At 39.5% G+C, this 23264-nt stretch overlaps 2 protein-coding genes across 5 annotated transcripts; one reads left to right on the top strand and one right to left on the bottom strand.

Annotated features, from left to right (window-relative positions):
- Positions 1 to 25: 25 nt before the first annotated feature.
- patz1 (POZ/BTB and AT hook containing zinc finger 1) lies at positions 26 to 13906 on the top strand. 3 transcript variants are annotated; one of them, XM_020651856.3, is made up of 6 exons: positions 26 to 1590; positions 2799 to 2862; positions 2977 to 3148; positions 5406 to 5564; positions 9950 to 10153; positions 10560 to 13906. In XM_020651856.3, the coding sequence occupies exons 1-6, from the start codon at positions 362 to 364 to the stop codon at positions 11039 to 11041; spliced, it is 2310 nt and encodes a 769-aa protein (XP_020507512.2). In that variant the 5' UTR covers positions 26 to 361; the 3' UTR covers positions 11042 to 13906. The 3 variants fall into 3 exon arrangements, with proteins under 3 accessions (XP_020507512.2, XP_020507513.2, XP_020507514.2); XM_020651857.3 differs by lacking the exon at positions 5406 to 5564; XM_020651858.3 differs by lacking the exons at positions 5406 to 5564; positions 9950 to 10153 and having other exon boundaries at positions 27 to 1590.
- On the bottom strand, positions 13900 to 22136 carry LOC109997398 (solute carrier family 2, facilitated glucose transporter member 11-like). 2 transcript variants are annotated; one of them, XM_020651879.2, is made up of 12 exons: positions 21978 to 22117; positions 20995 to 21093; positions 20571 to 20731; positions 18912 to 19036; positions 18685 to 18814; positions 18311 to 18459; positions 17555 to 17742; positions 17339 to 17449; positions 16007 to 16108; positions 15851 to 15926; positions 15637 to 15764; positions 13900 to 15537 (listed from the first exon to the last, which is right to left on the bottom strand). In XM_020651879.2, exons 1-12 carry the CDS (start codon positions 21996 to 21998, stop codon positions 15343 to 15345), a joined length of 1485 nt encoding a protein of 494 aa, XP_020507535.1. In that variant the 5' UTR covers positions 21999 to 22117; the 3' UTR covers positions 13900 to 15342. The 2 variants fall into 2 exon arrangements, with proteins under 2 accessions (XP_020507535.1, XP_065810869.1); XM_065954797.1 differs by lacking the exon at positions 20571 to 20731 and having other exon boundaries at positions 21978 to 22136.
- Between the last annotated feature and the right edge of the window lie 1128 nt (positions 22137 to 23264).

Below are 23264 nucleotides of genomic sequence, written 5' to 3'. Positions count from 1 at the left end.
ATGGGGGCACTGACATTACAATGAGGTATGGGGGGGGGGATAGTTAGAGCAAATTCTCGTCAGAAACAAACCTCGAGAGAAAATTTTCACAAAACAAGAGCGACCCCCACCCTTCAAGAAAACCAGGGTCAAAGTTCACAGGAAGCTGGGGGGCTGCCATTTTTTTCCGCTACTGCTAGCATTTAACGGTAGATGCTAAAATCGACGGGGAGGGGCGCTTGGTTTTCTATAACGTTAGCTAGCTGGTATCAAGTGTGCGAACAGGAGCATTAAAATACAAATAAAAAAACACCCCCCCACCCCCCCTTGCTATTTCTCCGACCGCTGCCGGTAACATCCATTGTTATTTGATGAATTCGGCATGGAGAAGGTAGCGGAGCCGTCTTGGACTTCTTCGTACACCTACCAGGTGAGCAAGCACAGTGCGGAGATGCTACACAACCTCAATGTTCAGAGGAAAGATGGAGGCAGGTTCTGCGATGTGGTGTTGCGCGTCGGCGAGGAGAGCTTCCCCGCTCACAGAGCTGTTTTGGCGGCGTGCAGCGAGTATTTCGAGTCGGTGTTCAGCCGCCAGACCGACGGCGACGGCGAAACGAAGGAGCTAGAGATGCACACCATCAGCCCCAAAGTTTTTAAAGACGTTTTGGACTTCGCGTATACGTCGAGGATTGTGGTGCGTCTGGAGTGTTTCCCGGAGTTAATGACTGCTGCCAAGTTCCTGCTGATGCGCTCGGTCATTGAGATATGTCAGGAGGTGATCAAGCAGTCAAATGTGCAAATCCTCGTCCCGACGTCGCGCCGAGCCGACGCCAGTCTCTTCCAGGCCACTGCAGCCACGGAGCTGGGTTTCCCGGTGGCACCGCAGGATCTTGTAAACGGAACCGGGGTCCTGGTGAACGTTCAAAGCTTCGCTGACAATCCGCAAATGCATGTGGACGGTGGTGAAGACACCGCCGCTGTGTTGTTACAGGACGGCGGAGAGACCTCGGTGCCAATTTTGGAGCCTGTGGAGGGACTGTCTGTTTCCCCGACTACGGAGACACCGGGGAACACGTTTCAACACGACGCTGGCTCCCCGGGGTCTAAAAAGAGCAGGGTGAGACCAAAGAAAGACGGCGGGGTTGTGGAAACTGTCCTATTTAACACCAGCTCGCTGAAAGACACTGTCCTGTTCCCGTGCGGGACTTGTGGTAAAGCTTTTACCGAGGCGTCCCGCTTGAAGAATCACGAAGCGCAACACGGAGCTCACACCGGTGTAAACAATGCCGGTGACCGCCTGTCAACAGTGGGTGGCATGTCTTTAATGTCCCAGCCTGGGCTGACGGAGAACGGAGAGCTGACGCTGGACAATGGGAGAAAACGAGAGAGGATCAGGCGGCACGTTGGCTGTGACATTTGCGGTAAAGTTTTCCGCGATGTTTATCACCTGAACCGACACAAGCTGTCTCATTCCGGGGAGAAACCGTATGCGTGCCATGTGTGCGGGCTCCGGTTCAAACGCAAGGACAGGATGTCATACCATGTGCGGTCCCATGACGGGTCGGTTGGGAAACCTTATGTTTGCCAAAGCTGTGGTAAAGGTTTTTCAAGGTGAGTGTATCATTCTTCCCCTTTGACAGTACATGTTGTGTTCTTTGTGTTGCAGGGAAAAAAACCCAATTAATATTAAATATTACACCCGAAGGACAGTGAAGTACTAAATTGATTTTCACAATCACCAATCAAACTCAAAACGATTAACAAAATGAGTTTCCCCCTGACAGTTGTTACTTCATCTTAGAGAAGCTCAGACAAATAGCACAGCCAGCTCATATCACCATCTAGTGCTGAGACAATGACAATAGAGAAGCTTTAAAGAACGAAAACGTGTGAGTTAGCTTATATCAACAGACCAAGGGCACTGAAGTGCATGCCTGTATGGGTTGTTCCTCAGTTTTACTAATTATTAAGGACGGCAACTTTTTGCAAACCCTGACACAACCCCTTCAGTTTCTGTATAAAGAAAACGTCTGGAGCGTCGCAGAGTGACTTGTCATCTGTGTTGTTTAGCCTTAACCACACATACCAGTTTCTAGGCTCTCTTGTCAACTCTCCATCACCCCCTACTGCTCTGGAGTTTAAATTACATGCAGATGTCAAATGGAAAGAAGTCACACATTGTTGGTGTAAAATCTAAATTATGATGACGCAGTGAGTGTTTGTAACAAAGCTGTCATATCATTTGTGGTATAAAAATGTGCAGAGATTCAGTCTGCCACAAAGACAACTCACTCCACTTAAATCTGCCAGATATAGTCAGCATACAAAAAAAACATCAAATGCTTCTGTGCAACTTTTTTGGTTTGAAAACTCCTGGATTTTTTTTTGGGGGGGGGGATGAGGGTTTCTGATATTTCTTTATGATGACAGAAAATATTGCACCTCCAGTTCCTGGCTATTGGTTGTGCTTCATTGTGTTATATGAGGCTATTTGTTTAAAAGTCTTACTAGCAAATAATTAATTGTTCTTTACCCCATTGTCTATTTGTATTTAATAATTTCTAGATAAATGTGTATATGTATAAAAATAGCGACAACACAATGCAACAGTAAAACATGTAGATTTCATGAAAATATTGAATATGGTAGTAATAGAGGCAGCACTTTTTTAGTTTTATAATGCACTAAATAATAATAGAAAAAATATATGAAACGAGGGTTCAGTTTACATTAAAAAAAAAATACAACAGCTATTTCCTACAGTGAAATGATATGTGCTAACTGTTTAGTCAAACACTAATGCCTTTTTTCTTTTTCAGACCAGACCACCTGAATGGACATATCAAACAGGTTCACACAACAGAAAGACCCCACCAGTGCCAGGTAACACAAATAATCCATTGGATCGGAGTGGAAGTATTGTGAAAACCCCAAACCTCATGAATGTTTCTAACAGTTATATGTATAAAAGATGTTGAAATGTTCTATATGTTTCAGATATGTAATGCCTCCTTTGCTACAAGAGATCGCCTCCGGTCACACCTTGCATGTCATGAGGACAAAATCCCCTGCAAAGTTTGTGGCAAGTTTCTGCGAGCTGCCTACATGACAGACCACCTGAAGAAACACAGTGAAGGAACACATAACTACTGTGGCATTTGCAACAAAGGTAATTTTTCAATGTACCTCTTCACAGCTACAACCTCCTCTGAGAAAACTCTGTCCCAAATACAGACAGATATTCAGTTGTCAATGATGTTCAAAGGAAAAGAGCTCTGTAAACACGTTTTGGTTTGTAACTGGCTCTTCCTGATTCCACTTTGAACTGAAGGCCTCTGTGTGGCTCCGTGGCTGTGTCAGTGCAGTGATCTAATTGAAATTTCTGTTGTTTTATTACAAAGTATTAATGTCTGAACATGACATTTGTTTACTACTGCTACTACTGTTTCTTCCATTCTTGGAAAAAAAGGATGGTACATTTTCCTCAACACACACAAGAATGTGGTGTACAAAAGAAAAAAAACAAATGTACTTCTGCCTGGACACATATGGAAGCGAAAACACCACTGACATTAAAGACTTGACATGTAAACAAGCAGCGCAAGCTTAAAATACACACACAGAACCCTATACTGGCTCACCTCTTCCACAGATGCTGTTATCCCTTTTTGCGCCTCTGTTACTACCTCTGATGCTGGCTCAGCACCAGCTTCACCCCACAATGCTCCCTCCTTGCGCTTTACATTAAAGGCATTGGTAATAGAGGAGTACAAGTTCCACTTAAATAGGCAACATAAAAAGGGCTAATGTGTTAAATTAGTTTTTTTCTTCTTCGTGAGGGTTAAGGTACATTTTAATTTATACCATCCCTTCAAAATCACGTTCTTTGACACATAAAGTTTAACCAATTGTTACAACACTATAGTTCTTCTCTGGATGAACTGTCCTGACTGATTGCAGGCTGCACGTTGGAGGACTATAAAAACTTGATTTGTTAGATAATGTTAAGGCAAACAGCATTTAACGAGCTGTGTAACTCCACCCACAAAGGATGACCAATCTCTGCTTTCCTCTTTGGGACCTGGTTGTATTTGGGCTTCCTTTAAATTGATCTTAACTTTATCTGCACATGGAGTTATATTATTTTTATTGTGGGTTTGCAATAGTACTCTGTGTACAAAAAATAGGACTGAATTTTACATTTTCATATTCAACACAAACAAGATAAGTAACATAATTGTACAGATATGTGACTAAAATAATGAGTGGATTATTTGGTGCTTAAAAAAGACCAAACCAGGATGATTGACAGTGGAAAAAATATCAGTTGTTACTTCAAATCTCAGTTGAAGATATACAAAGGTATTTTTCAACAGAAAGCTTTTATCATTTAAACTGTAAAGTTAGATAGGAATAAAGTTAAATTGTGTCCATGCACATGCATCAGTTGACAATCAAAAAGTCAAAACAAAGGGTAAATGTGTATATAAGATCTCCAGCAACATGTTTCCAGTGTGCTTACAGGAATTCAGATTTTTGCAAATGGACCCTTTGTCAAGCCACACCCTCACCAGGAAGTAGCCCACTGCTAAGCCCCGACCTCCCTAGTTACTGTTACTAGGTTGGACAAGTTCTCTTGCCATCGGACTCCTTCCTAATTGAAACAATCCGAAATGCCACACGATTCAACAGACTTTGATTAAGTTTTTTCTTTTTCTTTTTTATTCGATTATTTTCTAAATTGAGCCTCAGTGAAGAATAGATAAGACAAAGGTAAGGTAAGGAGTACGAGGATAACTCAAAATCTCTTATAACATAAACAAAATCATTGAAATATGATTGATTTCTAGTTATGTCGACTAATGATAGCTAGTGGCGGCTAGCTAGCTTACCTCCACTTGCTTACCTCTGGACTCCAGCAATGGCCCTTTCAGGACCTTCAATACAGATTGAGATTTATGTGCACAATTTGACAATCACACCAACATCTCTTTGTGCTAAATGCTACTGATCCATGCAGAAAGAAACTCCCGGATTACGATGTGGATGTCTTTTGTCATTCTCACAGACACCCCAAGCACACCTTTTAACCATGTTGTAATAACACAATCAAGGTCACAATTTCACTGCAACCTACTGAAAAGTTGGCGAAAGTTTGTCTAACTTGAAGTAGCCCCCTCTATGGTTGCTATGAGGGGGCTCTCTGGTTGGTGAATCAGCTGACCAATCAGAGAGTCAACAAAGGGTCACTTGTGAAGCTCATTGTAGAGAGTCAGAGGGATGAATAATATCAAAATTTAGTATCTCTCTGACCATTAACATCTATGAGCCTGTTACCATGTAAACGGTACCCCCCCCCCCCCCCCCATAGTGAAGGCCTTGAGTGTTTCAAACAACTGCCCTGTTCTCTGTTCTTCTGGTCCCAGGTTTCTCCACTGCATCTTACCTTAAGGTGCATATAAAGACACACCATGGCTCTCCTTTGCCCCCCTCTACCACAATGCACACCTTCCCTGAGCCAAGGGGGGAGCTGCAGATGCACAACGGCAACCCTTACCACATGGGACGCCAGTGCTCAGTGGAAGGCAAGCAGCCGCCCGCCCCATCCCAAACTTTCATGTTTCTGGCTTTTATTTGCTCTGCTGCTTTTAGAAGAAACATGCTGCTGCATCTTTGTGTATGTTTAACACACGCACATACGTCAACCTCCGATGCCGAGCATTTTCACTCAAACATCTACTTTGTGCACTTTCATGAGCTGGTTGTCTGTCTGATGGTGACTGTCAGCATGTCTTCTATATACCATTGTATATCAACAGACATTATGTTCTTCTAACACTGTGTCCTAACAGCATGTGAGTGTTAGATATTGCATCGCACATGATCAGACGCTTGCTGTCCAGACGGCATCTGTTAAATATTTAACTCTTTGCTCTGAGAATTTCAGTTTCCCCATGTGAACGTTATAACGTGGAGCTTTTATTTTGATGGTGGACGAACTGAAGTGTGGTGCTTTGTATTGAAAAGCTGGTGACTCAAATCACGTCACTCAGAGGCTCGACAATAAAGTTCTTGCTGTGGGCAGAAAGACGTTTTTCTCCGGTGTTGACACAAGTCAAAGCTCAATATTTCAATCACTGATGTGGATATTATTAATGCACCATTAGCTCCACTTTGTAAAACAAGCTAACAAGCTCTGCTGAGTGAGAAAAGAGAGTGCCACTGTCGCACTGCGTCGCTCGTGGGAAGTTAGGATACTCCAATAGGAAACAACAGAATCATGCTGATTTTGTCGCAGCCACTCGCATGTGTCGCATGCTATTAGGACAGGCTCTACGTTTCGATTCAATATGGTCTTTATTTGATTTGACCAGAGCAATAGGCGGTTTTAAGACACCAGTTGTACAGTGATGGAAGCGGGCGATCAAACTGGTGTAGATATAATTTATTTTTCCCAACCTAAAAATTGATTAAACTAGCTTAAATATGTTTTGAATCAGGACTGCTGTACCAATTTAAAACACTAGGTGTCAGTTACATATTGCTCCTTCAGAATCAGAATCGGGTTTTATTGCCAAGTACATTTACACATACAAAGAATTTGTCTTGGTGTATTGGTGCAGAAACAGTTATCAAAGGAAAATAAAGCAAAAATAGCAAGAACTGAAAATATAAGAAGCAATCACAAATACATATAATATACAATTTAAAAATGTAAAAATATAAGAAACAAAATGTGCAATGAAGGAGCTGTTGCAGTTGATGATGAAACACCTCTTACAATGTATATAAATCTACTCACAGAGTGCATGTAAAGAATGTGGGGGGACGCCGACACACACACTTGAAGGAATCTTGGTGTTCATGCGTTACTTTTAAAGGAAAGGTATCCTTAAATGACTTCTTTCCCTGATTTCCGACTATTCACTATCATATCTCTACAATAAAGGCACAAAAAGGCAAAAAAATATTATTATTATTTTATAACTTGACCTCCGCGGGGTGGGGGTGGGGGGTATGCGTTTAGAATGAATGCATACAAGTCTGTTTCAAACATCACTTAATTACGTTTTTTGGAGTTTTCCTAGTAAAGGCCCTGCCAATATGTGCACTTATTATGAAACACTGTTTGGTTAAGAGTGAGACAGATCTATATGAGGCTGGAAATTATAGATATACAATCTCAGTTTCTAAAAGGTTGGGGAACGGTGTAAAATGTAATTATAAACAGAATGTGATGATTTGCCAACCATTGAAACACAATGTTTTTATTGAAATTAGCACAAAGACAACATGTCATGTGAAGAAATTGAGAAATTTGATTGTTTATAAAAGAAAATGATATGCCCATTTTGAAATAGATGCCAGGACCACATTTGAAAAAAGTGAGGACAGGGTCAGGTTTACCACTTTTACTTTGTAAAAGTTTGGGGAACAGAGGAGACCAATTTCTGTCAGTTATAAATTGAATTGTACCTTTCTTGGGTAATATTGTATTTAAACAATTAAGGGTTACTTTGTCTTGTTTTACGTTTCATAATGCTCCAGGCATTTTCAATAGGTGACGATTCGGGACTACAGGAACACCAGTTTATAAACTAGTCTCTTTTAATATGGAGCTTGGTTGTTTTGATATGCTTAGAAAATGGATCGGCGTTGTGTCAATTAACTAAATTATCCCTCCCCTGAAAAATACGTTTTCTATTTAACACCATTTGTTGCTCAAAAACACATCATTCAGCATTTATGGTGCGTTCACAATTGTGCAGGTTACCCATGCCAGGTGCACTAATACACCCCGTGAAATCACGGATTCTGGCTTTTAAACATTTGCACTGACCACAAGCCGGATGGTCCCTCTCCTCTTTGATTTAGAGAATGAGGCGCCCTGGAATGTCAAACTTGATATGTTGTATTTGTGCTATTTTCAATCAAATATGGCGTTTCAATGTTTTTCAAACATCACATTCTGTTTTCATTTACATTTTAGGCGTTGGGGTTATGAAATGAACATAATGTTGAATTTACTACTTTAAACGTCAACGATAGCTGGACACTTGGAAGTTGGTTAAACATCAGAGTTAATGGTTCAGATTCATGGCCATGTCAGAAGCTTGGGTGCTGGGTCACTTTTGTTTTTCTTTTTTTTCTTTAAACTTTCTGTGCGTGTGTGTGTGTGTGTGTGTGTGTGTGTGTGTGTGTGTGTGTGTGTGTGTGTGTGTTTGTCTTGCATGGCCATGGCAAACTCTGTCTGTCCCTGTTTGGCTGGTCCATCAGCAGTTTTTCAACAGTACACAGGATTGCATGACTGTCCCAATGTGTGATCCATTTGCTGGGGTTCATTGAAACTGTTGTAGTTATGCTATCTGTGTGGGAGAAGCAGAAACATAGAGACAGTGCACAGTTAACTGTTAGCAACAGTGAAAAAAGGACATTGTTTATTGCCTGTGGAGTGTGAGTGGCATTTGAAAGATATTCTTTGGCTTATTAGAAAGCCGACTTCCAGACCTCCTAAGGCACAACCATTTGTACTTTGTAAATCATTAAAACTGATCATGTTTCCTGGTTCAATTTACACTGATTAATATTTATATATTAACTTTGTCCTTTTTTGAGCTAAATTTCTTATGATCTATTTCACAAGTCTCTATTTTACAAGACTTTCATCACTTTTATTACAAAAAAAGGGAATTTGTTAGAACCAAATTGACCTTTCCAATTGATTTCCTAGCTGGCTAAAAGAGTTGGGGGGGTTTTTATGTCTGTGCTTAGGTCAGTATTACAGTTTTTATTTGGAGGCTCAGGTAATCCTGATATGCTGTTATTATAAATTGTGAGGAGATACAATCTCACATTAAAGGGCTAACATTGGTTATAATGATTAAGATCTGAGGGCGCACTCACACTAGTGAAGTTATCCAGTACAGTGCTTAAGCACGATTGCCCCCTGCTCCCCGTTCCCCCGCTGGCCTGCACTCACACTGCTCCAAGACTAACCGGGTCTCGGTTACCTCTTGTACATAATGTCGTTTAAAAAAAGCCTGTTGCGAGAATTGAATTGTGTACTGTCACTATATTTACTGCAGTTTTCCATTTGTGAGACAAGTTGTGTGTGAACATATCACTGTTTGTAAAAAACAAAACAAAACAAAAAACAGGAATATCCTTCAAGCGTAAGATTAATTGCATTAATAATTGCTACCTGGTCTTTGAAGTGAGTTAGTGATATGACATGTTTTAGCAAGGTCTTCATAATAAACCTAAAATAAATGTGGTCATCAACTCAGTCAAGAAGGTAATATTTTGATGTTGTTCTGACCGGTGGTTTATCTTTAGTTCTCCCTAAAACTTAATTTTCCGTTGAATTGTTGAGCACCAGTTGGGAAAAAGCTCCTTACATTGTGGAATATATGTACTTTAATTTCTTGTTCTTGAGTCAATTTTTTTTACAATCACTTAAAAGCAGATCCAACTCCCACATAAGCAATAAGAACATATAAACCTTATTCATCCTGACATATGTAGGTTGTTCTGACATGTGGGCTGTGCTGGCAGATTTTGATATTCATCAGGGAAGAAAGGACTTTTGTCTTTGACAAAGCTCTGCACTCCTTCAATCGTCTTTCTAGTTTTTAATTTTAATTACACCTATGTGTGGCGAGGACACATTTCCACTGTGAGAAAGGTCCCTACTCAAGTGGCCATCTGGTTATATTGAACAAATCTCTAGTCACTAAGCTCAATGATGTGGCCTCTGGTAGGGAGTAAAAAAGTGAATTTATTCATTGACAGCTTTGTTGATGGGATTCACTCAAAAAAAGATTCATGCAACTCTGTCCAGCTTACTTTGTCTACAGGCAGAATTTAAACAAACTAGTGTTGAAATGAAGATAATTCTGTTCGCATGGTTTCCGCCACCTGTTATGTCTGCCCCCCACCCCCTCCTCTCTCCTGGCCGGGTGTTGTGTAGACCTGTGCGCCAGTCGCCAGCTGTTTCTCACCTTGCCTGAGGCAGAGGGTCGCTTTCATGGACACCCAGCTCTTCCCCAGCCCGGCCCCCCAGCTTTGGGCCTGCAGCCTGAGCTGCTCATGGGGAAGGCAGGTGGGGCTCCATATTTCTGGGAGTGTCGCTCTGGCGGGCTGCCTGGCTTCCCTGACCATGGGCATGTCACAGGTCAGTACAGTCCAGCAGGATGTGGGTGGGGGCTGGGTGCTACACAGGCAGTCTGTTGAATGAGAAGAGCAGGATTGTCGGTGGAAACTAGGCAAATGGACTGATGTAGATGATTCATGATTGAAATGTTTTATCCACATTGTGAAGGAATTGTGTTTGTATTTTATGTCTTTGATTATTAAATAAAGTATCCCAATTATATGTACTGTCGCTTGGGGATGCCCTCAAGAGTAACCAATTAAATTCTCTGCAGGACCTGACCAGTTACTGGATTTAAATTAAAATCTACAACATTTTTTTAATGATCATTTGTATAAAATTATGTCTCCTTTTCTCCCTCTCCCCTCTTTTTGTTTTCTCTATCTGTCCTACTCTACACCTTCCTGTCCACCCTTTTTTACCACAGACGGACAGGAGAACATTGGGAAATGTCCTCATCTAGAATCAGAAGAATCAGATCCTTCATTTGGGGAGTTGCCCAGTAGTGAAGAGCTTAAAACCCCACACAAACCAGAAGGACCAGAGCTTGAGATGCCCTCTTTAGCCTGTAATGGAGCCTCTACAGATAGCTTGGGGTCTCCAGAGGGATCTAAAGCCAAGACACCAGAGCCTGAGAAGAAGTTTATCTGCCCCATCTGCGGCCAGGCCTTCCGCACCAAGTCCTACCTCAACAAGCACCAGCATAGAGTTCACAAAGCCCAGAAGGCCCAGGGGGTTTCTGGGTCGAGCTTAAACGAGCTGGCACCCTCCCTGACCTCCCCCTTCTCCCCTCAACAAAACATGTCTCTGCTCGAGTCTTTTGGCTTTCAGATAGTCCAGTCTGCGTTTGCCTCCTCATTGGTGGATGCTGAAGAGGGTCAGAGTGGACTCGACTTTGGGGGGAAGTGACGCAATTGCTTAAGTTAAAGCAAAGCCTTTCATTCTTAGGACAAAGCCGGGTCGCCCACAGACGCTGCTCTGTATATGGGAATAACTTTGCCTCAAGACTACTTTTTCTGTTTCCTCACATTTGCTTAATGTTTGTGATTTTCTTTCACAGACTGCCATATAATTCCTACTTTTTCTACTTTTTCAGAGTACGGAAAGTGCATATACAATGTTTAAATTGTTGGTTTAAAATGGACAATATGAGGGCGTAATTTCCTTTATCTGACATGAATCTGCTAAAGTGATGTTTGGTGTACTTTTATTTGGTTCTTTGCTTTGATGTAATTGAGCTCTCTTAGCTACACAAATGTTTTCTTGGTGTGTTATTTACAGAAAGCTTAAATCAATTTAATAATAGTCAGTTATTATGAATTCTATATTTATGTTCCCTGTGTCTTTTAAGAATGATTTTCCTGAGAACATGGATATAAGTAGGCCCTTATGTTTTTCTTTGAAGCTGTTAATTATTCCATGAAACATTCCTAACAGGCTCACAGCAAAATTCGACACATTCATATGAGCTTTTTCTTCTGCTGTATGAAGACATTTCTGTCAAATATCTAAATACATGACTGTTTAATGGAAAAAAATTTGAAACATCGATTAGAGTTTAAGTTTTAGCATATATGATACTGTAAAAGCTGAAAATTTTAGATAAAACAAAATAAAGCTACCTCAAAGAAGTGAAAATGACCATCATATTTGGCATATAGTTGAGTAAGTTCTTTATTAGAGTTGAAGAAGTCACAGCTAATTATAAATAAACTAGCACATCGCCGTCCTTATTCTTTTTAATCATAGTTCTGTCAAAATGTTTGAAGTCCTACCTGCAGATATATTTTTTATCCCATCATTTGAACAAAGCCCTTGTGGAGATGCTGTGAAGCGTGTACAGAGAGCAGAGTTTGCACACTGATGTGACATGAGGACAGATGTGCTCGAAATGAAGGAAATCTACTGGCAGCTCATTTGGATGTAAAAAGGTCCTTAAGCAAAAAATAATAATAATTTGATAATTCATACAATGAATGACTTGTTTAAGATATTGTATTAAGGTCCCTACTGCAACACACATATTTTTAGTTTAAAAAAAATAATCTATTTTTCAAGGATAAAACACCTTTAAAAGCCTTAAAATGTGTTTTCAAACTTGCAGTGAGCTTGTTGGGAAGGAGCTTCGTATCCCCATATACAATGACGACGATTCCAGCTCTTATTTGTTTGGTGATAAATTAGTTGGGTTCATTGAGCAGGGACCAAGGTCAGGTATATTTAGAGAAATGTGGAATATATTTTATTAACTTATTCATGCCCTCTGAATCGTGTTTGTTTTTTTAAAATTGTCTATAGATAATCTTGTGATTTGCTTATTTTGACATTTTTTCACTCTAAATTATGTTAAATTGAGATGATTGCTCGTTTGTGTGTGTGTGTGTGTGCGTGCGTGTGTGTGTTCTGCTTCAGCTTGAGGGCGAGATGATAGTCCCACCCTCATCCTATATAACCTCTGGACCAATCAAACATAATGCAAGTTATATGACTATTTCAATCATCCTCTTTATCTCATCTGGTTTTGCTTCTGTCAGATGTGCTGTTGGTAGATAACATATTCTGTGTTTGCACTACTGGTCGCTAGGATTGGACACGACATCTATCAAGGTGTTTCACTCTGAAATGTATTTCATTCGAGACATTCTTGTGAAGAGATCAAAAGCGTATGTGTGGCCCTCTCTTCAAGCGTCATCAGTTGGATATCAAGCTTTCTCACAAATATTTTGATTAGTTTTTCTTGTGTTGTAAAAATTATGAATATCAAAGCAAGTCCCACAGAGAAGGATTTTAGTAGTGTGTGTGTGAGTGTGTATGGCAACTGCTCCATGAAGCCATTGTTTGTGATCTGTGTTTCATTTTTTCTGTTTGAATTATGATTTGTGAGTAAGTCTGTTAAACTCAGTACATTCCTATATTATTTATGGTTATGTTGTGATTGTAACAAGTGTATATACCATTCATATACACAATCTATTAATATAAGTATATATCTATAAATATATATGACCCAACCAGTATGATCAGTGTTTGTCAATGGTGGTCGTGTACATAGAAACATGTTTTTGTTCTTGTCCATCATGTGGAGGGATGTTAACTTATGGCTGTTTGAAGCTGGGGACTGAATGTCGATCACTGGTTGGTGGAGGTTTAAGAGTCTCACTGTTCACCGTGCTGTTTCTCATGTTTGACCAAGTTTATTTTTGTCCCTTTTTTTGATCCACTCTGCACTATTTAGTCCTTTAAAAACTAAAAGAAGGGTTGTTTTTTTGTTGTCAATTCTTCGAAAACAAGTGCAAGATGCTGTAAGGAAATGAGTGCTTTTCTTCAATGGGATGTTTGATTCATTTTCACTTATGTTGGTACTCGAGTGTAAAAAGATGTCTTCAAGGATCATTTTGGCCTCAACTCTTTTTTGCTTTCTGCTTTTGGTCTGTTGCAAAGTGCCTTCCAAATACTGATTGTGCACAGCAGTGGATTAAAAAAAAAAAGGTCCTGTTTTCTAAAAGGTAAGAATTGTATAGAGTGACTTGCGTTGACACTTTTGTATAAAAACACACAGAAAATGTACAATATATTAACTTGGTATTTTATCATCATACTCAACCAGACTGCTCCTAAAACATGTGAGCTACATGTTTTGTTATAACGTCTTTGGACATATTTCAATATAAGCATACTTTTCTATGGATATTTGTTTTTGTACTCTGTTATCGAGTCTCATCTCTCTTGTTGGTACAGAGATGAGTATCTAATAAACTGCAATTGAAAAAGCTACCATCTCTTCTTTATTTTCCTTCAGAATGGATTGTCAGCATAAAGTTCTTGTTCTGTGTGATACACCACATGTTTGCCTCAATCACATTAAATGCAAATGACAGATTTTTAAAACCTTTTGGATTTGTACAGTGGTTGACTTTAAGGAACCAGCTTCTTATACTCTGCATTATAGAACTGTTGCATTTATGATCTTACAGCGAGACTTAAACATACTACTTAATTTGAGGTTCAGGGTAAATACATGAATATGGTTGTGTAAAGACTTAAATAGTAGACACAAGAATTAATTCTAATAAAATCATTGCCAGTTCAAATTAGCTTCATTTTGACCTGCTACAATTAAAACCACTGCTGTCTAATGTATTGGTTAGGATTAAACATGATTCTCTGATACATTGTGTTTTTCACAGTTAAAAAACAAAAAATAAAAGACTGCTACTATTTTTTTATAACCTTAGGCAACAGCAACGTTGACTTGATAAATGACTGATACTTCTTCTTACACATTGGCATACACAACTTGCGAGCAGTGGTGTAGTGGTGCCTAACGAAGTGGGTATACTCTTGCTTTTTACCCCAAATGTTTTTTTGTATGTGTCCCGTCCTGCAGAAGATAAACAGCCTGTGACATGTACGACTGCTCATTTCAAGTGTATAACAGCCAATATGACAGAGAAAGGAGGGTCATCCCTTTACCGTCCTAGAAAAAGCATTCTACTTAATATTATCAATCAATCAATCAATCAATCAATGGTGTGGATCACAGGGGATTTAGAAGTGGGTATACCCTATGGAGACTGAAAAATAAGTGGGTATACCCTGCACCACACCACTGCTTATGAGCAGATCACAGGTACAAAACAAACCAAGTGCAAAAAGTAGAATCATAGAAATGTGATTAAATAAGGGACATGAAACCAAAATGATTTAAGAGTCTCCAGCACTTCAAATCAATCCAGGTCAAGATTTCTTTAGTCTGCTGAAGGTGAAAAGAGTCAAATGCCTTTTGTTTAATTTTTGATAAGGCTTTGTTTCCAAGTTTGTTACATTTAATATCCAAATATAAAAGTGATAAAAAATGTATTATTTAAATTGATACATTGTTACAACCCTGAAGCCTGAAAAAGATAAACAGAAACAGAAAGAGCAAAGAAGTAATAAGAGAACAGGTATATGGTGTAATTCTCCATGGAAGCTATAGAACAGGAAATGGCATTGAGGTTAAATTAAATGTTTTGATTTTTCATGTTTATATAATTGACTTTAAATACAAACTTTCAGGTCTCTTGTGTTAAGGATGTTTTTATAGATCTGTAAGCTGCTTATACTGCCACAGAAATAAATACATTTATGTTTAAATAAGACAAGAGGGCTTCTTGAGATGCTCTTTCATAGCTTAGACTGCCTGAATGAGGATTTTCTAAGGAAAAAAGTTAAAGTTTAGTTGCAAGAGTAATGTCTGTCTTTTCAGTGTCAGCAGCCCTGTTCTTGTAGTTCAGTTTATTGAAGTCCTCCATTATCTCCACCATCGTCTTTCCTTTGGTCTCTGGGACAAAATATAACAGAAAAGCTGCACTGAAAATGGAGTAGGCCACAAAAATAAGGAAGCAGAACTGCCCAAGTCCTTCCTGTCAAGAACAAAAAAAAAACAGATTGTGTTAAATAAATCAATGTGCTTATAATGTATGTGATAGAATATAGTATGTGTCACACAGCAAGTTTCTCACCACAATGAAGCCAAATGACATCCCCACAAGGAACATGCCCAGCCAGTTGATGGTCCCACTGATGACGTATGCAGAAGGACGCCAGGCTTGTAGGAAGAGGTCGGCGGGAAGGGCCATAGACACTCCAGCTTAAAAGGAAAAAATATATATGTATCAATATTAATTCATATTAATCTATTCAATGTTTCCATTGTGAGGTCCATTGAAAACTTACAAGGTCCAAGTCCATAAATGCAGATCACACAGAAGATCAGAGCGATGTTCACGTATGGGATCCATGTATTCAGATCCTACATGAAGAGATCATTATAAGTAACTGATCCGCTAAAGCACAGTGTAGAGAAACACGCACTTTAGGAGATGTTTGAACCTTTATGGACAGCATGGCGGTCAGCACAGACATGGTGACACCCATCAGCAGATAGCCATAACCCATCAGCTTCTTTCTGCCCGCACGATCTATCAGGAAAGACTGAGACCCCCCAAAGCGATGGAGAGATTAACAACAACTTCCAATCCTGCCCTACACCATTGTGTATGTATGTATGTATGTATGTATGTATGTAACCAAGTCCAGTTGTCTCATGGATTAACATAGAACATGCACAGTGAAGGAACAGTCCATGGACAGAGCTCTGCAGAATAATAAGTGACTGTGTAACATGTTTAAAGAGTATCGTCAGAAGAGGAGTAACAACCCCTATAAGAAATATTCTAAATCATGAAGATCAGTTCAAGCACTTGGTTATAGATTTTTTGGACATTTATTTATTTACATTGGATCCCAATAAGTTGTTACCGCAGTAACAACTATTCTTCCTGGGGTCCATGATAAGACCAGTAAGGTAAGCATGTTGGTGGTGGTTGATGGGTTGAGGCTACAACAGCCAAGTTTGTGGACAAAACAGTGAAGTGTAGCTTGCAGAAACAAGGAGTTAAGAGGTGAAGGTGTTTCTATTTCCAACATAGACAAGCTTTGTGTGAACGCCAGAATGGCGTATTGAAGAGCAAGCTACTGAAAATATACATATGTAAGGAGTTAAACTGGGATGACACTTTGTTTTTTAGGTCTAATGGACTGCAAGGGTGGGTCACATAGAAGCATGAAATCTTGACATGCAGATCTATGCCCTCTACTCTGTTAAGGTACCATCATTAGACATGCTGACTAATGATAGGAAAGCTTTTGTTAAACATATGATTAACATGGGGCGCTGGTGGCTTAGTGGTTGGTGTGCGCCCCATGTATGGAGGCTTTGCTCCTCCAAGCGGGAGGCCCAGGTTCGGATCCCACCTGTGGCTCTTTTCCCGCATGTCATTCCCTACTCTCTCTCCCTGATTTCTGACTCTATCCACTGTCCTGTCTTTCTATTAAAGGCACAAAAAGCCCAAAAATAAATCTTTAAAAAACAACAACATATGATTAACATACAATCGATAATCTATTGTCTCTGTGCAGGAAAGGATGGATAATTAAATATCAAATACGATTTGAAGTTGTACTTAATGTTGGATGACATCCATGTTGTTGTTGTTGTTGTTGTTGTTTTGATATGGTTTACTGCATGTTCATCGCATGATGACCTGTGTCGTTAGATGCATGTGTTTAGCTGAGGTTTAAAAGCTTATATATACTTAGTTGTTGTCTTCCTTCAGGTGTCAGTATAATTCAATGTTCAAACTTCTTCACAGAGATACTTACACACAATGTGACAGTGATGAGCTCTGTTGCTCCGATACCGATGGCAAAGTAATGCATTTGGTCCTCTGGCACTCCTGACTCACGAAATATGTCAAAGGCGTAGAAATACAGCTAGAGTAGAGAATGAAAAATAAGGGACCATTTAAATGAACATATTCTGTCATTGAAAAAGTATTTATTATGATATTATGCAATAGAAACTTAAAGTGCACATACAGCGTTGATGCCACAGAACTGAACACCAGCACAGGGGATGGCCAGAGTCAGCAGCTGCCACCTCACACAGCGCGAGGTGAGGACGTCCTTCACCGTCTTCTTCTTCTCTCCCTGTGTGCTCTCTCTCTCTTTCTGCATGTCTTCTAACTCCAGCTTTAAGTCGTGCGCCTGCCACAGCCACTGCAAGGCTTTTATACACACACACACACACACACACACACACACACACACACACACACACACACACACACACACACACACACACAGGGACTTAATACAATTGTAATATGATAGTCAGTATACAGCCACATAACAGGGTACAACGAATAATGTTGTTACTAGATAAAATGTTCTCAAGTACTTTACTGAAGTATACAAATAAAGGTCATTTATAAGTCTGAGTATCTTCATTTAATTCAATGTATATCCTACTCAAAAGGCAAAGACTGTGAATCCTGACTAACTCAGGGGAGACCTGGAATTGGCTCAGGCCAAACATGTCTGTTGTGCACCAATAAAAAAGGCTACAGTAGTCTAAAATCTGAGCTAGAAGAGTCTGAGGGAAGCTCAAGAGGATCTCGAGCAGAAAGACCCCCCAAACCAACAACTTTAAGTTGGAGAAGATGAAAGATGAGGCAGTAGGACAACTTTGTCTCACCATTATGCCTTTGTGACATTAACATTACAGATGAGGTGTAAAAGTCAAGTCTTGAACTGGCAATGTAAAACAGGCTGTAGTCTGATGTGTCAACTCACCTTTTTCACTGCCTTCAGTGTCTCCTTTGTCAATGTAAAGGTAGCGAGGGGCTTCAGGGAAGAAAAGCAGGGTTACAAACTGCAGGATGGCAGGAATACCACTTATAGCTAGGAGGTACGGCCACATATCTTCTGTACCCATCATCTCCCTGAAAGTACAAAACAAGAACAAAATAGTGAAGTAGAAAATGAAGCTACATGAATAAGATATGTATGATAGGAATTATTTTGTGCTCCTCAAACATTTTAATTAGAAATACAAGGACAACCAGATCTTTGATTGGTCGAGGAGATGACAGTCACTGTTACTTGTATGAAACTCCTCAGTAAACATTAGTGAGTGAGACCTAAAGGTGCCTGCAGTCAGCTCTTACTTGATGCCAATTATTTGACCTGTTATTTTTCCAAATCCAATGAAGATTGAGCTGGTTAGAGTCAGGAAACCTCTGAGTTTCTTTGGAGAACATTCACCAAGGTACATGAGGTGTACACTTAAGCCAAGACCTGTGAAAAAAGACAGGAAGAAGACAACCAAAAACATGACAAATAATAAATGGAACATTATACAGACTCACACTCACTATGCATTACCAGTACATACCCACATTATACCCGTACAGAAATCTTCCCAGGAAAATCATCTCAAATGATTTGGCCATGCGACTGAAGAGCATGAGAAGAGCAGCGACAATCGCCACAATGTTGTTGAACAACAGAGCTTTTTTCCTGCAAAATCAAAAACCAAAGATCTGATTAACTAGGATTCAAGGACATGAACATAATCAATAAGAGCAGTCCAAAAGGTGTCATTTACCCTTTTTGTAGTACAAGCTTGTAAAACCCGAATCTACTTTTATAAAATGACTAGTTCAACATTTTGCATTTTAGGTAAAATACTTTATAGTCACAAGAAGATTTGAAGATTTTGAGCCCAGTCTTTACCTTCCTGATGCTTCTATACCCTGGGTTACCCACTATGGTTTCATTGATCATAAGCTATATAGATTTTTCATTTACAACATATATATATATACACATTTGTTTTTGTCTTTGCTGTGGCTTGACTTAACTTTGCTGTGTTTGCAGTTTTGTCCATTGGTCATCATAACAAAAAGACACCCACTCTTAAACTATTACAAGGGAAACATTAAACAATCATTTGATATATATAAAAAGTACTTTTCTAATGTTGGTTAAATAAGCCTATTGGCTTAGCTTAGCACAATGATCTGCAAGAAGTTATTTGCTAGGCTGTCTTATTGTCAGATGCAGGTAGGCACATATTTTTAAGCTACGGGAAGAGCCATATTGGAAATGCTGACTCCAACTAACTAACTTCCGGCTAATCCGGAAACAGACCAGAGTCAGAGATGAGGTTGGCTGAGGTTGTTTAAATTGGCAAATCTAGCTCACCTAGCTTGACATGTAGCTGACTTATTCTGAACGACTAAAACAGAACAGAGCTGACAGTTTGGTCAGCATATAATTTAGCTTAAGTAGCCTCCTATCAAACAGCTACGACACGCCCGCCTGAAGTTCCCATTAGCCACTTCCTTTATAACACTTACTACTAATGCATAAAACTTTGCCTCATTATAATCAAAATGGATGAGTTAAGGGAAAAAATGGTTAGGGGCCACATCAGAAGACTGAACTTGTGGTGCCAAGTACCGTGTCACAAAACTGAACGCCCATGTTGATGTAAAACTGGCATGCCTTGAACAACACTAGCATGCTGCTGCTAGCAAAGGGGCATGTCACATTGCAGTTTTTCGATTTCGTCGTCAGTCTTATGATATAGGCTCAAATTGGGGTTTCTTGCCTTTCAGAGGCAGCCTCAAGTAGACACTCAAGGAACTGCAGTTTTTTGCATTTCCGTATTGGCTCTACTTTTTGACCACTGAGGCCACTTGTATAAAACAGATTTCAGTATAGCCTGTTCTCTAGGAATACCAGTGTATTTTCTTCTCAGGAACTGATACTAAGACCTTAAATTGAATAGAATGATCCCTGCTTTTACATAATCATGGCCATTTTGACAATGAAACAGTCTAACATTAATTTTGGTATTATTCCGGTTTGTAGTTTATTCAGATTATTATCAAAGCATTGTAATAATTTCTTAGAATGGTTGGCATATGAGAGTTTAGACAAACAGAGACATCACGTATCACTCGAACATAGTGTTCAAACCTATTTAGCCCCACACATGTTTTATAAGACAGAAAAACTGTGTTATATGTGGTTATCTGTCTCTCACCGGCCATAAGTGACAGGAAGGCTACCACTGTGAACAGCCCCAGCCCATGCTCCAAGACTCAACACAGCCACAATGAAGGACCACATGAGCTGGTTTGTAGAATCGTCCACAGGAGCGCCGTATCTTGACAACCACGTGTGGTTCACGAAACTCTGAACATGCTTCAGAGGGTTCAGAGGGTGATGAGAGCAAGTTTAAGACATGAATAAGAATGTGAGTCAAGTAATAAAATGTTTAGATCTCGTGCGACCCCACACTTGTAGGAAATAATGAATACTATTGTATTTTGACTTGCAGCTGATATATTTCCAGCCAGTAACTAACTTGTTTTACCTTCTCTGACCTTGGCCATAGTGTGCACACATTTAAGTGAGTAACAAAGAAGGGGATCAAACTGTTTAAAACTTTGAAACAGAAACCTTACCACTGCTGGAGAAGCAATGACGGAAACTTGTATCCCATATTGAAACGATCCTCCAATTCCCAAAACCATTGACAGCAGATAAAGCCTCCAATACTGCAGCTGAGATGTAAAGTGAAAAACAATTATTCAGTAACCTTACCGTCTATTGAACTGTTGAGAGTCATGAAAACCTTTGAGTGTACATTTCCCAAGGCACATAAGGTTTAGACTTAAACTAGAATAATTCCTAATTATATTTAAGAGTTTAAAGTTACTAATTCTAAAAGTGAAAAAAAAAAATCTGAAAAAGAACTGCACTTGCTCACAACGTTTGAGTCCTTGCAGTGAGATATGTTTTAGTACTAAGTATTGTAGATACAATGAGTTTTATGAGTTTTTTTAAAGCCCTTCCTTTGATACGGATCTTCTCCTGCCACAAAGTATAATAGAAATAAGTATATTTAGAAGTTCGGATCAGAAATTTCAATTAAAAATTTAAGTAACATCTAAAAACAGGCTTTTTGTGACACTATTCTTTTAATTGAAAACAATACACACACACACACACACACACACAAATAATCAAATCTGGTCGATCAACATTTTTTTTTACAGTAATAAGCAGCTATAAATGCATTCTGTATCTCCATAGTAACCTATCTTTTTTAGAATTTATCTATTATCTTTAATTGTTTTCTTTTTTTTTTAAATTTGGATTTGATGATTCATGTGCAATATTCTTGAATAGTTTCACTCACATTTTTACTCATTTGAATATAAGTAATGCAGATATTAAAGACGAGTTAAGTTTAAAGTTTGTGCTTGTGTTTTCTGTATTAACTTTTTAGATGTTTAAATATTTGCCTTCTTTTGATTTTACCTTCCAAAAAAGTGCCCTAACAGTTCAATTGATACATGGTGTTTTTTTAGTTACTCTGCAGTAATAGTTTTCAGTAAAGAGTTTTCAATAAAGGCAGCACTGTAATGACATAGTGTAATCTTACCTTCCCTGGTGCACTGTCCATTTCTGCACTCTCAGTTGATGTACACTGTTGAGGATGCAGAGGACGAGCCTATATGAGGCATTCTCGCTGAAGTTACACATCAATGGAACTTGAGTTGTTCATTCATGTTGTTAGAGCATTACCGTCATGTTTTGACGTGGGTGATGATGCACTTGATTCAACGTGGTCTTCATGTGATAGTGACAAACATGTTCTGTCGGTGTACTCTTTCTTCTGGTTAGGCATTACCGAGTAGGAGGGGACCTAATGTCTGGTGTAAAACGTTCAAACCGCACTACAGCAGTACCATCAGGAATGCACTAATGATTTTTTCAGATTGCGGTCTACAGCAAACAATGTGTGATGATAGTGTTTAAATTTGTACTTAAATCATTCTTATTGTCTTTATCTCGTTTATCTGCGTGTTAAGGCTGGTTTCCCCCCTGCATTTAAAAGACAACAACTTGCAATCAAATATTTGTGGGCTGAATTTATTGAAATGTTTTAATCATGTTAACAAAAATCTGACATCTTCTGCAGTAATGTTTACATTACAGCGAAGGAAGAATACTGTGTACATCAGAGCGTTGAGTAACAGATTACACAACTGCTTTTGTATGCAATTTTTTGGAGGCCTACTGTAAAACGTTAGGTCCTGCGACTCAAACATAGATCCAGCTGCTCTTTCTGTTGACACAGTGTTCTCACAAACACCCTGCTCTGTTGAACATGGAGGTGGAACACGTATCCTTATTTCCCTGTTAATGGAATACCTCTGATTGTCATGGGAGACATGAACATCCACACTGATAAAGCCCAGGCAACAGATTTACTCGCTCTCTTTTCCTCATTTGACGTCAAGCAGACCCCCACTCCTCCAACCCACAAAGCAGGCAATACTCTTGATCTGATTCTGACAAGTAGGTGCTTGACAGCAAACCTGACTGTCACCCCTCTGCATCTATCAGCCGACTTCTTCATTCAATTCACAAATTCCTTCAGGCACTGCCACAAATAGTTTCATAGCATCAAAACATCCAATCCCTTAAACCAACTCAGCTGTCTCATGAGGTCTTGGCTGCCATGCCTGCCCGTAAGGATTTTGCCATACTCAACAGATGAGGCTACAGACACACTGTACTCCACACTAACTTATCTCTGAACAAACTCTAGTGTCCAAACCTGCCCGTAAAACCTGGGAAGCTGGGGAATGAAACCCCTGAACTTCTGGGTGAGGGACAACTGACTCTACCACTGAGCTACAGCGGCCCCCAGAAAAACCTCTCA

This window comes from Labrus bergylta, chromosome 5 (assembly GCF_963930695.1).
Source record: "Labrus bergylta chromosome 5, fLabBer1.1, whole genome shotgun sequence".
NCBI classification, from domain to species: domain Eukaryota; kingdom Metazoa; phylum Chordata; class Actinopteri; order Labriformes; family Labridae; genus Labrus; species Labrus bergylta.
The sequence above is the reverse complement of the archived record's forward strand: the minus strand, read 5'-3'. Positions and strand labels throughout refer to the sequence as shown.

Coding starts and splice junctions, on each gene's coding strand:
- patz1 (XM_020651856.3), top strand. CDS start 362: ATGGAGAAGGTAGCGGAGCCGTCTTGGACTTCTTCGTACACCTACCAG. Junction 1,591..2,798: donor TGTGGTAAAGGTTTTTCAAG/GTGAGTGTATCA, acceptor TTTCTTTTTCAG/ACCAGACCACCTGAATGGAC. Junction 5,565..9,949: donor ACGCCAGTGCTCAGTGGAAG/GCAAGCAGCCGC, acceptor GGTGTTGTGTAG/ACCTGTGCGCCAGTCGCCAG.
- LOC109997398 (XM_020651879.2), bottom strand. CDS start 21,998: ATGGACAGTGCACCAGGGAAG. Junction 16,109..17,338: donor TCATCACTGTCACATTGTGT/GTAAGTATCTCT, acceptor GGGGGGTCTCAG/TCTTTCCTGATAGATCGTGC. Junction 15,765..15,850: donor CATTTATGGACTTGGACCTT/GTAAGTTTTCAA, acceptor TTTCCTTTTAAG/CTGGAGTGTCTATGGCCCTT.